The sequence below is a fragment of the Stigmatopora argus genome, chromosome 22 (genome assembly GCF_051989625.1).
Source record: "Stigmatopora argus isolate UIUO_Sarg chromosome 22, RoL_Sarg_1.0, whole genome shotgun sequence".
NCBI classification, from domain to species: Eukaryota; Metazoa; Chordata; class Actinopteri; order Syngnathiformes; family Syngnathidae; genus Stigmatopora; species Stigmatopora argus.
Genome location: NC_135408.1, coordinates 1,062,349 through 1,079,807, shown reverse-complemented (window position 1 = coordinate 1,079,807; position 17,459 = coordinate 1,062,349). Strand labels below are relative to the sequence as shown.

General features: G+C 43.4%; 1 protein-coding gene across 6 annotated transcripts in view; it reads left to right on the top strand.

The window, feature by feature from the left end:
• Positions 1–17,459, top strand: part of sgcd (sarcoglycan, delta (dystrophin-associated glycoprotein)) — a 250,164-nt gene that overhangs the window by 187,111 nt on the left and 45,594 nt on the right. For all 6 annotated transcript variants that reach the window (XM_077592722.1, XM_077592724.1, XM_077592723.1 and 3 more), the window contains 2 exons: positions 3,470–3,557; positions 6,388–6,507. In XM_077592722.1, the coding sequence (XP_077448848.1) occupies positions 3,470–3,557; positions 6,388–6,507 (208 nt within the window). The remainder of the gene's footprint in view (positions 1–3,469; positions 3,558–6,387; positions 6,508–17,459) is intronic.

Sequence of the window (17,459 nt, the reverse complement as noted above, 5' to 3'; positions counted from 1 at the left end):
CAACCACAGAGGATCTTTGGGGGGAAAAATGATGTGCTGACACACACACTTACTTTGTGAGAGGGTTGTTGCCCTTTGTGAGAGGCAGCAACATCCTGCTGGGACTAACATGTTCTGTTGCAACAGCGATGTGTGAGACGACAAATCAGTTGTTGTTGGCTGGCATCAATCATGTCAACCCCCTGTATATTATGGTTCGGGGACATTCCAGGGGCAGTCAAGATAGGTGAACATTTTTCTAGTGGGGCGATTATTCAGTACTATATCAACAATGTTGGAGGCGGCCCGGTAGAGCAAGTGGTTGGCGTGTTGGACTCATAGTTCTGGGTTCAAATCCAGGTCACGTCCACCTGTGTGGAGTTTGCATGTTCTCCCCTGGCCTGCGTGGTGGCCAGAAAACTCCGGTTTTCTCCCAAATTCCCAAAAAACATGCCCTGCGATCGGCTAGCCACCGATTCAGGGTGTTGTCCCCCGCCTCTGGCCCAGACTCACCTGGGATAGGCTCCAGGACCCCTGTGACCCGAATAAAGATGAAGCGGTTCAGAAAATGAAATGACATCAACAATGTTAAACATGTATTCCTCTGTGCTACTTGAAACATGTTTTGTTATTTTTACGCACTTTTGAAAACATTCTGGCATGTTCTCACACTCTCACTGTCGAAAAATAATGAAAATATACAATATATAATGTTGAAAATATGGATGTTGAGTGTTTAAAGAAAAAAAAGACTTGTGTTACACCCTGCATTTGATCTTGACACACGGGGAAATAATCAGAACAGTGAGATGTTGTTGTTTCTTCAATCCAACTTTTACTGTAATGATTCAACACATCTCCCATGCCTCAAGCTATTTGCTAAGACATCAATAATCGAATACCGATCTTCTTCAACATGCCCCACACTTGCCATGTGGATCCAAGGATCAACAATCGAACACCGATACACACATTCAATCCAAACTCGTTGTACATTCTCAACATTCAATCATTAATAAATCAAACACTCTAGTATGTCACACTAAAAGATCAAACACTCTAGTATGTCACACTTGCTTGGATAGTTTTACAAATAAAAAAGCGTTCTTGCTTAAGAGTGCTTTTCGCTCTAAACTAGAGCTGATCAAATTGACATTAAAAATGAAACAGTTAGTACTTACAAAAATGATCAGCTAAACTATATGATGACAAGTAGGCTTTTTGTGTTGTGATAATGACGACAGGGCCTGTGTCCGATTATTATTATTATTATAATAGAACTCTGACTTAACACTAACAAATGAAGTAAAATGTATAAATAAACTACATGAAAACAGTATAGATATAAAATTTCTAGCGACACAGAGACAGAACATACAACTAAAAATAATTACACTTTGTGTAAATTAACACCACGTGTCTGGAGAAACTTAAAATCGAGGGCCAAAAATATAAAAGGAAACTCTAAAACAGGGGTCCCCAAACTTTTTCCTGTGAGGGCCACATAACTTTTCCCTTCTCTGATGGGGGGCCGGTGTCAGTTTGTAACAGAAAAAGTGTGACGATCGTAGGGGAGCTTAATTTTTTTTTATTGTTTTCCAGAAAGCCACACATAACCAAATAACCCTTTCCAGGTTCTTTACAGAAAAAAAGTCAGGAAACATATAATAACACTATTAATGAAATAAATAATAACTAAATAATCCTCTCTGAGTTCTTCACAGAAAAAACAGGAAATAAATAACACTATTTATGAAATAAATAATAACTAAATAACTCTCTCTGGGTTCTTCATAGAAAAAAAAGCCATGGAACATTAACTTTCTGTTGTGCCATGCACAATCTTCTCCCTTTGCTCTGAAGTTTATGCACGACACCACAACCGTCATTACAGAATCCCACGTCAACATTTTGCAGCACAGTGCTTGGTGGTGAATTTGGCAGTGGACTCGTAGCGGGGCGGTGAGACTCCTTTTTTCCAACTCCCGGTTCATGCGTCCCATTATTAGACCGCGAGTTTCGGCCACCATGCTAGGAGCCCCGTCAGTCGTGATGCTAGCTAGCTTTGACCAGTCCAGGTCCAACTTCTCCATGGTTTGGCACACTTTGTCAAAAATATCCTCTCCCGTTGTAGTCCCTTTGAGACTTTGGAGGGCTGCCAGATCCTCACAAATCTCAAAGTTTGCGCTAACTCCACGAATAAAAATGAGCAGTTGCGCTGTGTCTTGCACGTCCGTGCTTTCATCCAGTGCTAATGAAAAAAAGTCAAATTATTTCGTCTTCTGCTGCAGCTGGGCACATACATTACTCCCGATTTCTTCAACGCGTCTGGTCATTGTACTCACCGACAGACTTACAGCATTAAATGCATCTTTCTTCTCGGGACACACCTCCTCCGCGACAGTATCCATACATTTCTTAACAAACTCTCCGTCAGTGAAAGGCTTACCGCTGCTTGCTATCAATTTAGCAACCCAAAAGCTGGCCCGAACGGATGCCTGGTTCTGCTGAGATAGTAGTCCACTTTTTCGCTTTGAGAGTTTGTCTGCTCGTATTTGGCCTTGCAAGCTATCGTACTTGTCTTTGTGACGGGATTCATAGTGTCGGCAAAGATTGTATTCTTTGAATACCGCCACCGTCTCTTGACAAATGAGACAAACAGCCTTTTCTTTGCATTGAACAAAAAAATAATCGTTTGTCCACTCCAGGTTAAATACCCTGCATTCTGAATCAATTTTTCTCTCACCTAACTTTTTCGCCATTCTTCCGTTCTCAAACAGGTTGCAGTTTTTATATGCTTGAATAGTCCGCGATGGTCCCAGGGCTCCGCCCTCACCTGCGATCGTCCAGATGTCTCGGTAACACTGCTCGTGCATGCAACGGTGGACGTGCCCGCCTGCATCAAAGGGAAACACTCTCCCCGCGCATGTCACCAAAGAAGCAATGCGAAACCCCGCTTCACTGGGATTTGTGGGCTCAGCAGGGGTGCAATGAACCAATCACAAGATTAAAACGTCCCAGTCTTCAAGGCCAAATAGGAAAAAAAATCAGATAGTGTCTCTGGTATTGTTCAGAGGGCCGGTCCAAATGTGCCGGCGGGCTGCATCAAAAAAATAAAAAAATAAAAAATAAAAAATCAACAACATCCGATAGCGTCTCTGGTATTGTTCAGAGGGCCGGTCCAAATGTGCCGGCGGGCCGTATCCGGCCCGCGGGCCGTAGTTTGGTGACCCCTGCTCTAAAACATGTGAATAAAATTTTTCACACAACCACATCCTTTCGATTAGGGCATATTTTGTGAAAACACGGTGCTACACTGAAGACGTGCTTCCCCGAATTTAAAAACACTGAAGAAATCAATGAACAGCGATGTAGTGGTGGTTCACTTTAATTGAATATGATTTAAGAAGTAGAAAAGTTGGTGTATCACAATACTTTCCTTCATTAACTTTGTTTAATTTATTAATTGTTGGCTTTTGTTCATCTACAGGGTCGCCCTCTGTACCTGCAATCATCTCGAAACGTGTCGATCAACATCGTCAACAGCAACAACCAGATGCTCACACAGTTTGTAACCGGTATGATGCTGCTCCAAAATCAAAACTTCAGTCCGGCGTACAGCATTCATGTTTTTCTATTATCTCATGCTTAATATTGATTGTCATCATACGCTTTTTCTTCTCACTACCCTTCATTTCACCGGCTTGCTGGGGACCCATTGTTTTTTCCCTTAATTCTGCACTGTTGAACGCAAAAAACATTTTTTAAAAGTATCCTGTACGACCAATGCTCTTAGATATCTTTGCAGCGAGAAAGATAGAGTGATGCTGTTCTCATAAGCAGCCTCTTGCATGGTGGCCACATCGGGAGCCATCTCGTATGCTCCAATTGTCTCGTATCTCAAGGCAAAAATTCTCAGAATTTTCCTCGTATCTCAAATTTCTCGTATGTTGGGACACTCGTATGTCAAGGTATTACTGTATTGAAAATTTTAATGCACTGCATACCCACAAGCTTGTACCCAAGAAAATCGCTGTACTTTGTGAAGCAATAAACCTCAGTGATCGTTGTGGTTCGATTCCCCACCCTGGTGTTCTGGTGTAAGTATCCGTGTTCAAGAGACTGAATCCAATGTTTTTCCTAATGCTGCGTCATCAGTAGGTAAGTGAGCATAGTATAGTACTTTGTGTGGCTTAAAGGTTGAAAGACACTGTACAAGATTAAGCCCATTACGTGCCTACCCACCTGTACACCCACCCACCCATCCATCCATCAATCATCCATCTATCATCCATCCATCCATCCATCCAGTGCATCCATCCAACCATCCATCAGGCGCATCCATCCATCCAGCGCATTCATCCAGCACATCCGTCCATCCAGCGCATCCATCCAGTGTATTCGTCCATCCAGTGCATCCGTCCATCCAGCGCATCCATTCAGCGCATCCATCCAGCGCATCCATCCAGCGAATCCATCCAGCGCATTCATCCAACGCATCCATCCAGCGCATCCATCCAGCGCATCCATCCAGCGCATCCATCCAGCGCATCCTCAAACGGGTTTCGGGAGTTGCTGGAGCCTAACCCAGCTGACTTTGGGCGAAAGCCAGACAACACCTTATACACAGAGATACAAACGACCATCCACATTCACAATCATACCGCCACCAGCGGGAATCGATCTCACGCCTGCCCGCACCGAAGTCAGACAATTGAACCTCTACGCCACGAGGCAAACATTATCATCATTTTCTACCAAAATCTTCTCAATTGATACTGTGCCACTCCTTTAATGTGCCCCAAGCGCCGTAACTCTGCTTCGACGCTGCACCTTGGCACTAATAGGGGCTGGTAGACTAGCAATATATACAAATCACTCAGGGTAAACATGCACAGCTAGTGTCTTTGGCCCTGACACTCCAACACCATCTGAAAGCGAGGAAAACAGCACCCCCGGAAATTAAGAGTGACAGAATCAATTGTGAGTGTCAATCTGACTGTGTTTTCCAGTACTGCGTTGTACTTCTTTGTTTTGGGAGGTCATCCCACCATGCCAAAATAAAGCTTCCAATTGTGCATCGTTCAGTATTTAAACACTTCAGTCTCTCAGTTGCAGAGGGCAAATTACCGAATTTTCACACCTATAAAACGTACCGTTTGAAAGGGCGTAGTCACATTTTCGGGTATATCTTCTGTTTTTTGTCAATACATTGGGCGCTTCTTCAGAAAGGGTGGGAGCATGACACAATGTTATGCTGGCCGCTAGCGTATGTTATGCTAACCGCTAGCATATATTATGCTAACCGCTAGCGTATGTTATGCTAACCGCTAGCGTTAGTTATGCTAGCTGCTAGCGTAAGTTAGGCTAGCCGCTAGCGTTTTTTTAAAGACGGCACGAGCAAAACTAAGTTTGATAATGCTTCATTGAGGTAAAAGGTACACTCTTATATAAAGAGTCGGATGTTCAACATGCTAGGCTCCACTGTCAGTCAGAGTTGTGTATTCCGGGAACTTGATTCCAGCTTTGGCGAAAGCTTCAACAACAGAGCTGGCCAACACTTGTGCCGTCATCCACAATCTATTGTAACTCGCAACATGCATCAGTCCCACGCCTTTGATTCTCCTCGCTGTTATATCGCTCTCGGCAATTCATTCCAAATCGTCACGTGACTCGTGCGACGCTGCCTGCCTACAATGTTGGCCATCCTTTAGCAATCCGTTAGCAATCCGCTAGCAATCCGTTAGCAATACGTTAGCAATCCGCTAGCAATCCGTTAGCAAAGCTGTTAAATTGTGTTCGATCCATGGCTTCAGTCCATTTTCCAAGTGTTCACACCAGCATTCTGTTGTCATTCATGTCATGCATTTCCTCTGTGTAGCTCTAATATTTGGTTTCTTTGAGTATTGAGAGTGTTTTTGAGGGTTAAAAGCGCTGCAAGCACACAGAAGTCAAATTGCCTTCCCACTTCCCTGGGATGTTTTGAATGGATTTACCGTAATGCTTGGAATGCACAGGGAGGCTATTTTTAGGGTGAACGTCCGCTGGGTTGATCGCAATAAGTAGCGTGCCGGCAAGAAATAAAACCAGTCACTCAAGCGGTCAGGGCCATGCAAAAATTGAATTTAGTGGGCGCATCAACCATTTTAGAGAAAATTTAAGACTTTTACGTGCGCCCTATAGGTGTGAAAATACGGTATATAGTAGGTTTGTCAAAATACGGACTTTGTGATCCGGCAAAGTGGCCGATTCATTGAATCTGACTGTGATCTCTGATTTGATAGAAAGTAAAATTAAGTTGCAAGCTTGCTTGGTAATGGAACAAATTCAACTCATATGTCAAACTATGATGTTAGATATTTTTGCTTTCCCAGTACTCGAAGTCTCATGCACATTTGTTTTGTTTAGGATCTGGTGGGTTCAAAGCTCGAGGCAAGATGTTCGAAGTCAAATCCACATCAGGCAAGCTCCTCTTCTCGGCCGACGAGCAGGAGGTGGTGGTGGGGGCAGAGAGGCTCCGGGTGATGGGTGAGCGGTCCATCCTTTCCTTTGTTGTTTATTCGTGATTCACGAAATCCTTTAAAGTGAGTTCTCGAAGGTGATAAGCAGGCCACAACACTATCACAAGCCCTTATATTAAGTTACATGTTGAATGTGTTCCTGTTTTTGTCATGTGATTTGATGAATATTGATTTTGAGCTGCTCTACATTAGATATGGTCTATGGCACCTTTGTATGCTATAATTTTGTGGTGTCATATTTATGATGGTTTCTATAATTGCATTGACATGATAATAGTGGTAAATTAAGAGGTGGATTAAGTCTCTGCTGAAGCCCAAGAAACCAATTGCACCGCCCACGAAATATGTATGCATAAAACCTCAATCAGTTTCAGTTATCCAGCGTCATGCGCTAATGTTTGAATAAAAATTTATTTAGCACAAATGTGAAAGAATCCCCTTGGAGGCGTTGCCTGGGAAAATTTGCTCATTGCTTTTACAGATGGTTGCTATTACTTTGGCCGCTTATATACATGTACTTAACATCCTTCAAATTCTTATTCGGTTAGTGTCAACCCTGTAGAAAGTGCCGTTGAGCCACAGATGACGAGGAGAAGATGGAGGAAGGAATAATTGGTCGGACATTGCATTGTTCAAGGGAGATGTTTGCTCTTTGCTTTCAGCTAAAGTAGAACAATTTTTTTGAATCATTTAAAACGATACCCAAGTGACTTACCATATATATTTATTTCCTTAGTTTTGCTTTGATGGGAAAAGCTTGGGTTTTTTTCTGTCTCATGCCTTCTGTCATTACTACATTTACCAAATGTGTCATTAATGGTGGGCATCTATGAACTGCCCTGATTTTAGAAAAATTCATGAGGACCCTATCTAACTCATTCAGTGGCGGTCAGTGCATTTTCTCGTAGCGCCTTCAACGTATCAATCCAACCCTCAAAAACTATTTTATGGCTATAAATCCTCTACTGCAGCTAGAGCTGCGACACATAAAAAATAATCAATAAATCAATGCACAAAAATGGGGTAAAATCCACTTCCTAGCAGCGTTTCATGATTAAATACAAATACTGGAGCTTTTCAGACATTACAACCGGGCCGGGGGGGGGGGGGGGGGGGGGGTGATTTTCCCGGGAAAAGACAGCGATGAACGTCAATGGCGTACGGGCAAACATTGCCCGAAAATGGGGTAAAATCCAGCCGAAAACCGCATTTATTGATTAAATACAAATACTGGAGCTTTTAAGACATCAGAACCGGGCCCGGAGTATCATTTCCCCGGTAAAAAGACAGCGATGAACGTCGATACGCCCATATGTGAAATGACAAAAAATGCACTAAAATGAGGTGAAATCCACTTCCTAGCAGCATTTATTGACTGAATACAAATACTGGAGCTTTTGAGACATTACAACCAGGCCAGGGGGGTGATTTCCTCGGGAAAAGACAGCCATGGATGTCAATGGCGAAACGGCAAAAATTAAACTGGGGTAAAATCCACATCCTAGCAGCATTTAGTGATTAAATACAAACACTGGAGCTTAAATACAAACACTGGAGCTTTTCAGATATCAGAACCGGGCCCACAATTGAAATATTATTTAGGAATATAGCCATATTATACTCACCAAAAATTCTTTTTAACTGTACACAATATCCATCATCCTTTCTTTCTTCCTTTTTTCCTATCGCCATCAAAGCTAATGATGAAAGTCGAGCCTGTCCTGTCATATTTCCGGCATAGTCCGTTTTGAAAATGGCTTTAAATCAACACAACAATATACTATTTGCTTGTGCAGCTAAGTTAGCACACTGAAAGTGCCGCACACACCATTTTCCCGGCTGTAACAGGCTTGCTAGCTTCGGAGTTCACCGCCCTTTCTTAATGATGTCCATTTTTTTCTGGAAAAGTCCGCCTGGAAAATAGCTTTGTGAGCGAATCTTCAACAGAATCCATTTGTTTTTGCTTCTGTCGGCCATTGTGGGTGGAGTTTGTGATCTCTGGCTATGGCTTTGGCCCCCCTTCTAGCCAATCATAGTTGGTGAAACCAATGACGTATCCCAGCCAGCAAAATGCTAATGCGTATGAAAAAGCATTGTGGGGTTGCCAACTCGAAATCTGATTGTTTAAAAGCAACAGTCTAGTTTAATGCAGTAGAGCCGACAGAACTGATCGTGAAGGCTTTGAGGCAGATCTGATCTGGCAACAAATAATGGCTGAAATGTGATTGGGTAAATGCTTCAATATGAAAACACACATCTGGAAGCAGTGCAACCAGGGGGGAAAGCAATGAAAGGAAGCTAACAGACCATTTGGAATAATAAGTATTGATGGACAAAATATAATATGATTCAGATATTTCTTAGGCCAGCAGAGAAGGCCCTGACGGCCCGCCACTGAACTCATTTTAGTTTACTAGCAACTTAATTTTTTCCCCTAAAAAATTACATCTTATGAAAGATCAGTATATCGTTATTGTTCTGATATCCTTACTACTCACCTTTTACTATTTACTTACTTTACCTTTAGCCTTCTCAGGTGAGGTACTTGGATTAGTTTCCGGTCAAACACAGGGCACACAACACATAAATTGGCACTTAAGTCTACACATTTGGAATTTTTATAGTCGCAAGAAGGTTGTTGTGGGCTTATCATATGATGTAATGTATGGCACATGCGCTAACCTCTTATGCACTGCCCTGCCTACCAGACCGCCATTTTAAAAAAACTGGGATGTTTTTGTTTGTTTGTTTTTTGTCAATTTAGGCTCACTAGAGGAATCTTTTGCACAGACCATGAAATAAGGTTTAAATACGCTAGATTGATAATACCTAGATGTTCGAATAAGGTAATACATTGCCAACAGCTGCATGAAGGGTAATGCTGATGTTACCTGAGTCAATCCAAGCAATAGTTTTAAATGTTTATTTTAAACTATTCATCTTTATTTTACTTTTGTGTTCCAGTTGAACTTATGTAGCGTACTTTGTTGTGGCTGGAGTTGCTCCTGAAGCTTTATACATATAGCAATATTTTGAGTTCTCTCTCTTGAGAATAATTTTAAAAAACAGATACAGGCTTAGAAAATACTAAATGTTCTCACTGGGGTACATGAGCTTGTGAAAACGTAGGCATTATTGAAATTATGTTGAAAATTGCTATTTTAAAATAGAAAGGTCACTTGGAATCCAATTTCCATTCATGGCATTTTAGTTCATATAAATGGGAGTGAATTGAGTTAAAAGCTTAATCAAATTAAATAAACTTGTAAGGGAAGGCACAACAGTGTTTTGTGTGTTTTCTGGTTCCACACTGAACTGAAGTGAAAACCCTAGGGAAACCAAGGCTTTTGGAGCGAACACGCTGTTGTCCAAATCCTAACCTGAAACATTTAGTAGAGGTATTTCCCCGTGTCGCAGAGACATCTCCCCCGAGTGGCGCCGACCACTTTTGGAATCAGCTCTTGCTTCCACAGTAAGCACTGCTCACTCATGCGGCGTGTTTTCCCCTTTGGAGATCAGCAGTGAGCGGATTTGTTCAGTTGAACTCTCGCTGAGAAGTGCAGCGGAGTGGAGTTGAGGAGTAGTATGCTAGCAGTGAAGGAATCACCTTGATGACCAGACTGAGTGAAAGGCTTTATAGTACCCCCTCGGAGATTGCGGCCTCAACTTTCGCGGATTCACTACATCATGGATTTTTTTCTGGAAAAATGTTCATTAAAATGTGAAAATCCACGCTGACACTCACAAGTGGAAGCCACCCCCCTGTCTTCCGCCTGCCACTAGGAAAATGGCGGAAGACAGAAGAAGAAGGCAAAGTCACTAAACAGGAATAAAATGGCGGCCAGCGGGCGGTGGTCTTAATTATCCAAAAATAAAGCTTTCTAAGCGTCCAGGAACCCGTGTGAGGGTGGATTGGACGGAGAGAGACCACTAGCGAAGGGGGATTTGTTTTTGAAAAATGCAAGCCGTGGGAGACAATAAGAATTATTCTCCTATAATGTCATCATCTATAGCAGGGGTGGCCAAGTCCGGTCTTCGAGAGCCCCTATCCGGTCTGTTTTCCATATCTCCCTCCACCAACACACCTGAATCAAATAATCTGGATCAGTATCAAACTTCTGGACATCTTGCTGATGAGTTGATCATTTTATTCTGGTGTGGTAGAGGAGGGAGATATGGAAAACAGACTGGATAGAGGCTCTCGAGGACCGGACTTGGCCAACCATGATCATAGCAGGGGTCACCAAACAACGGCCCGCGGGCCGGATATGGCCCATCAGCACATTTGGCCCGGCCCTTTGAACAATACCAGAGATGCTATCGGATTTATTTCCTATTTGGAAAAAAAAAAATCCTAGGCCCCGCCCTGTCAAAGAGAGAACGGAATAATGGCGAAAAAGTTAGGTATGAGAAAAATTGATTCAGAATGCAGGGTATTTAACCTGGAGTGGACAAAGGATTATTTTTTTGTTCAATGCAAAGAAAAGGCAGTTTGTCTCATCTGTCAAGAGACGGTGGCGGTATTCAAAGAATACAATCTTCGCCGACACTATGAATCCCGTCACAAAGACAAGTATGATAGCTTGCAAGACTATCTCAGCAGAATACATTTGTACGCCAAGCTAAGCTGAACCAGGCATCCGTTCGGGCCAGCTTTCGAGTTGCTAAACTGATAGCGAGCAGCGGTAAGCCTTTCACTGACGGAGAGTTTGTTAAGAAATGTATGGATGCTGTCGCGGAGGAGGTGTGTCCCGAGAAGAAAGATGCATTTAATGCCGTAAGTCTGTCGGCGAGTACAATCACCAGACGCGTTGAAGAAATCGGGAGTAATGTATATGCCCAGCTGCAGCAGAAGACGAAAGAATTTGACTTTTTTTAATTAGCACTGGATGAAAGCACGGACGTGCAAGACACAGCGCAACTGATCATTTTTATTCGTGGAGTTAGCGCAAACTTTGAGAAATGCGAGGATCTGGCAGCCCTCCAAAGTCTCAAAGGGACTACAACGGGAGAGGATATTTTTGACAAAGTGTGCCAAACCATGGAGAAGTTGGACCTGGACTGGTCAAAGCTAGCTAGCATCACGGCTGACGGGGCTCCTAGCATGGTGGGCGAAACTCGCGGTCTAATAGGACGCATGAACCGGGAGTTGGAAAAAAGGGGTCTCACCGCCCTGCTACGAGTCCACTGCCTAATTCACCAGCAAGCACTGTGCTGCAAAGTGTTGACGTGAGAGAGATTCTGCTCTGACAACTGAGCTGAACTTTTATCTGTTAAGATTGTGCATGGCACAACAGAAAGTTAATGTTCCATGGCTTTTTTTTCTATGAAGAACCCAGAGAGAGTTATTTAGTTATTATTTATTTCATAAATAGTGTTATTTATTTCCTGTTTTTTCTGTGAATAACTCAGAGGGTTATTTAGTTATTATTTATTTCATTAATAGTGTTATTATTTGTTTCCTGACTTTTTTCTGTAAAGAACCTGGAAAGGGTTATTTGGTTATGTGTGGCTTTCTGGAAAACAATAAAAAAAATTTAAGCTCCCCTACGATCGTCACACTTTTTCTGTTACAAACTGACACCGGCCCCCCATCAGAGAAGGGAAAGGTTATGTGCCCCTCACAGGAAAAAGTTTGGGGACCCCTGATCTATAGTATTCCACAATGCCTATTAGAAATATAGTCAGAAGGAGTGTGTAATCAGCTCAAGATACTTTTTCAATTTGGGTTTCAGACTGAGCGGTAAAATGTCCGTTTTCATGCTTTCTATATGCAAGGGAAATTACGGACCCTGTGCATTGTTTCATTTGCCCAATTCATCGTTTGAATGGGCAATTATAATCATTCCCCTTTCTTATGTCAATCTACAGTATTTCACAATGCCGAAAAACAGTCTGAAGGAGTGTGTGATCAGCTCAAGATACTTACTGTATTTACTCGCATATAAGCCGCTTTTGTCAGACAAAAAATGATGACTCAATCGAGGGTTCTGTTTATATGTGCATAAAAACACGACATGCACGAAACTCCAAGATGACGACGCCATCACATGATGACGTCATGACTCAATGACGCAGTGATGTCCTGACGCAAGACAATGTGGCCGATACGGTAATTTATTTCAAAATAGAGAAAAGATAAACAGATAAAAAGCTAAACAAAATTTATTTTGACGTCTATGAATGAAATTCAAGATAAAACGTACGTATCTTGCATAAAATGTGAAAAAACTCACGTTCCCGTCACTGCTCGCTCGGGGCACGGCCATGTTACCTAGGGCGCTGCCGTTTAAACCTAGTTAAACGTGCTCTGACTGGCCAGACGCGAGTAGCCTTGATTTTGAAATAAAACGAAATTCCACTTTGATTTTTTTTCATTTTATTTCTTGTTCGAAAGTAACAACTATTGGAGTAATATGAACCATCGAACGAATTAAGATATTTTGACATTAGAAGCATCATGGCTGCCACAACATCTTAAACTTCTGGTAGGAAAATGTTAATTTCTGTAATTAGAAAGCATCAGGTTCTCATCAAGATTGACTTATTTCTTTTTTTCCAATTGAATAATTTGATATTTTGCATTTACAAAGACTGGCATATTAACTTCCTTATGATATTGACCCTAATAATGTACTTTGATTTGTGCATTATCTTAGAAATACCACCTGTGATGATTTTTCCTTTAAAGTAACACATTTGTACGCCCTATTAAAACCATGAATATGGAGGTTAAAATTGGGAATTATGGGGCAGTTTATAGGCGAGAAATTGTGAAATTCAACAAATTTAAGGCAATTTTAGGGTTGCGGCTTGTGAGCGTGGGCAGCTTATATGCGAGTAAATACGGTATGTGATTCGTGTGTCTTTGAATAGCCCTCAACCCCTATGAGAGAAATCTGAGGGGTTCAGTTTGCCAAAAGTAGTATTTGCGACATTATTGAACAAAAGGGTGCCTGGGAATTTGTTGAAGTGAAAACAGATTTGACAAAATTAGTACTTTAACTTGCTGCATTTTGGAAACATTTAAAAATCAATACGTGAGCCAAAGAGTTTCATTCAGATAAAAATAGTCCTCTCCTGAAATTCTATGGCATATTGCTGCCAAAAAGTAGAGTTGAGGAGTTTCATTTGTATATAAATTGTCTTTTATCACCATCATTCGTTCATTCATTTTCTCGGGTGCTGGAGCTAGGTCCCAGACTTCAGGAACCAGGCAGGGGAAACGGTGAATTGGTGGCCAGCCAATTGTGGGGCACAAGGAGACACACAACCATTCGCGCCAACACTACCTAGGGGCAATTTAGAGTGTTCAACCAGCCGACCCTGCATGGTTTTGGGATGTGAGAGGAAACCGGAGTACCTGGATAAAACCCACGCAAACCTAGGGAGAACATGCAAACTCCCCACAGTGAGGACCGATGTGGGATCAAACCGTCAGTGTTCAACCAGCCAGCCATGCATGGTTTTGGGATGTGGGAGGAAACCGGAGTGCCTGGAAAAAACCCACGCAAGCCTAGGGAGAACATGCAAACTCCCCACAGTGAGGACCGATGTGGGATCAAACCGTCGACCCTAGGACTTTGAGGCTGACGCGCTAACCACTCATTCACCAGGCCGCCTACTGCCATCATGTTTCATCATAATACCACAGAACTATGTTTTCAATGAGTCATTGAGCTTAGTTTAGACAGAATAAGTGCCTTGCCAGGTTGGGCCTTTATGAGCAAATTTAAACTTTTGTAATTTATTCTGAGAGTTTTACTTGTTATTGTTTTAGCCCTCCTCTCGGTCTGTTATGTCATATTGTCAACAATGTGATCCTATAATAAGCTCATGGAGACAAGTTGTCTTCCATTTTATATCTACCATCTATCAAAGCCTTTGTGGCGTTTTATTCTACCCTGTCCTTCCTCTGGAGTGGACGCCGTTAAGCTGTAATGTGATGATAAAAGAAGGCCCAGATAATATGCGGAGGTGGCGGTTATCTAGAGCGTGTGGCCAATGTGCAACGACATTGTGCCGGCCGATCACTCTCCGCGACGAGCAACAATATTGTTGACGTGTGTGTGATTTTTTGTTGTAATGTTATATTGTAATGTACGTTTTAAAGATGGATGCTAGGCAGTTTGAAGGGTTACAGAAGATCGCAGTAATAAGACATAACCTTTCCCATTCAACCGTTCTACTATTCAAAAGAGTTAGCCCTGTAAATGTTGATTCTGTTACTCTTGCTGTGTAGTTTTTTTATATGGCGTGACAGGAATAAGGAACCATCCAAGCTAATACAAAAGCATTCTCAATAAAATTCCCATTCTCCATGACGGACAATGTACTGGAATTTACCGGTGAGGTTGCTTCACTTTATTCACTGTTCGACCTATGATTTTGTGTTTAGCCACATCTACGTGCCAAGAAACAGTCCACTTACAATCAATTCAGTGAACTGAGAGTGAAATGTTTTGTTTGAAGGATAATTGTCAGTTATTTCGCAAGAAGTCTTCTTTTTTTCTAACCAACATTGTTCTCTCCTCGGTGTATTTCCAAATGCCCCATTTATGTTTAACGCTGTGTTTTTTGCTGTGTAGTGATAATGTTACAGGTGGCCGTGATGTTCCCTCTCTTCTGGTTTCAATACTCACAGTGGGCAATCCAATCAATTTAAACCCAATGTGTCTTTATAGGAATTTAGTCTACCAAGGCTGCATACACTACATCATGGTTCTCCTTGGTTGTGTATTTTGTTGAAAAGGCTCCACGTGTGTGTGCCTCACACATCACTGCCTGCGGAAATGGAGGGAAACGCCAGCATCGTTTTCATGGCTGACATAAATCCTGACGCCAGTGATCAAAAAGTCAGATTAGATTGTTAGCGTGGCAGTGAGTAGTGTGAGCTCCCCTTTTTGGGGTTACCAAAGAAATTTCCACAAACCTCCTAATAAACTCAAGACTCATGTATCATATACAATAGTTATTTAACTATCATATATACCATAAAGTGCAGACAGACTTAAAAAGTTACCTTTTTAGGTCTCGAAATTTCACCTGCTTTGTTTTACTTGTTCTTACTCAATTTTTCACCTTGCCCGGAAAAGTCTCTGGAGGGGATTCCGCAGGTTGCCTCACCCTGACTGGTCTCCTGGGAGCACGATTGTTCACAGACCTGTTCACCCTGGAAGCACGATGGGTCGGTACTCGGATGATTCGCCTAAAGACGTTTTGCCGACGGACGTTTGACAGACGCATAGGTCGCCGAATGGACGTTCCGCCGAACCTTCGGCCGAAAGGAGGTTTCGCCGAAACGGGATTCGCGCGCTCGCCCCGCCCCCAGATCGTGTGTGTACAAGTTTTTCAACCTCAGCCTGCGGGCCATATACGGCCCGTTAGGATTTTTTATCCGGCCCGCCGAGTAGGTAAATCATATCCCTACGGTCATCGGAGGGGTTTCTCCCCAGGAACAGTGCTTCGTGGGCGGATTTTAATGACACATGCTGAGTTTCATTATCGAGCTCCATATATTCCCAGAGTTTGAGCACTTTAAAAATCGGTGGGGGTTCCCCCCGAGCCTATCCGAGAATAGTGCACCGTGAGCGGACTGGGTTGGACGACGCCCCGCTGAATTTCTGGAGCTCCAGAATTTTTTCAAATTTGAGCCCCACACACATCGGAGGGGTTTTTCACTGAGCACAGTGCTCTGTGGGCGGACAGGGGTGACACATGCCCCGCTGGAATCCCGAGCACCATATTTTTTTTCTAAGTGTGAGCACCACACACATCGACGGGTTTTTTTCCCTAGCGTATCCGAAAAAACGTCTATATACGTCCATTCGCCATACGGTTCAAAATGCTCTCAAATTCGGTTGAAAAACTTGTACACACACGATCCGGGGGCGGGGCGAGCACGCGAATCCCGTTTTGGCCGAACGTTCATTCGGCCGAACGGCCGTTCGGCCGAATGAACATTTGGCGGAACGTCTATTCGGCGACCTGTTCGTCTGTCAAACGTCCGTCGGCAAAACGTCTTTAGGCGAATCATCCGGTCACGCGATGGGTTGCCAGTCGCCTTGCCCTGGAAGCACGAGGGGTCGCCAGTCGCCTTGCCCTGGAAACACGAGGGGTCGCCAGTCGCCTTGCCCTGGAAGCAGGATGGGTCACAAGACGACAGGAACTAGCATTGGCGACTGGGGGCAGGACCTGGCTTTGGCAAGCAGGGCGCAGGTGTACTGGCATCGGTGAGCGGGGGGCAGGAACTGGTATTGGAGACCAGGGAGAAGGGACTGGCATTGGCGACTGGGGGATAAGGAACTGGCTTTGCCGACCGGGAGGCAGGGGGCAGGAAATGCCTTTGCCGACCGGGAGGCAGGGGGCAGGAAATGGCTTCGGTGAGCGGGGGTCAGCAGGAACAGGCACTGGCAAGCGGGGAGCTTGAACAGGCACTGGCCAGCAGGGAGCTTGAACTGGCACTACCGAGTGAGAGGCAGGAAGCAGGAGAGGAGAGCTGCCAGCAGGTGGGTGACGACAGGGAGGCTGCCGTTGGCTCTCACGCTGACAGCTTCCCGTTGGGTCCTTAACTGGTTGGATCGTTCTGTTATGTTTTGCGAATCGTGGTGTGTGGTCGGACCCAAACGTAGGGAAGCAGGCAAAGAAAGGGAGTGAGAGTGCACTAAACAAAAACTTTAATGACTGTGGCAAGGTCTTCAAAAAATAACGAATACTTCAAAATCAATTAACAAAATCAAACCTGACGGGGAGGACGTGGAGTGGATGCTGTGACGGTTGATTGTGACCACATGTCCCTCAGCTGGATTATAATGGGAGAGTTCAGTGTTGTAGTGATTAGCACATGTTTGGTTCGTATTGACATCCCTGTGTGCACTTAGCATTTCCTTTGTGTTTTGTTGGTTTTTCGCAGTGTGCGACTCTAGGGTAGTCTCATTTGAGTGCCTCATCATCACACTG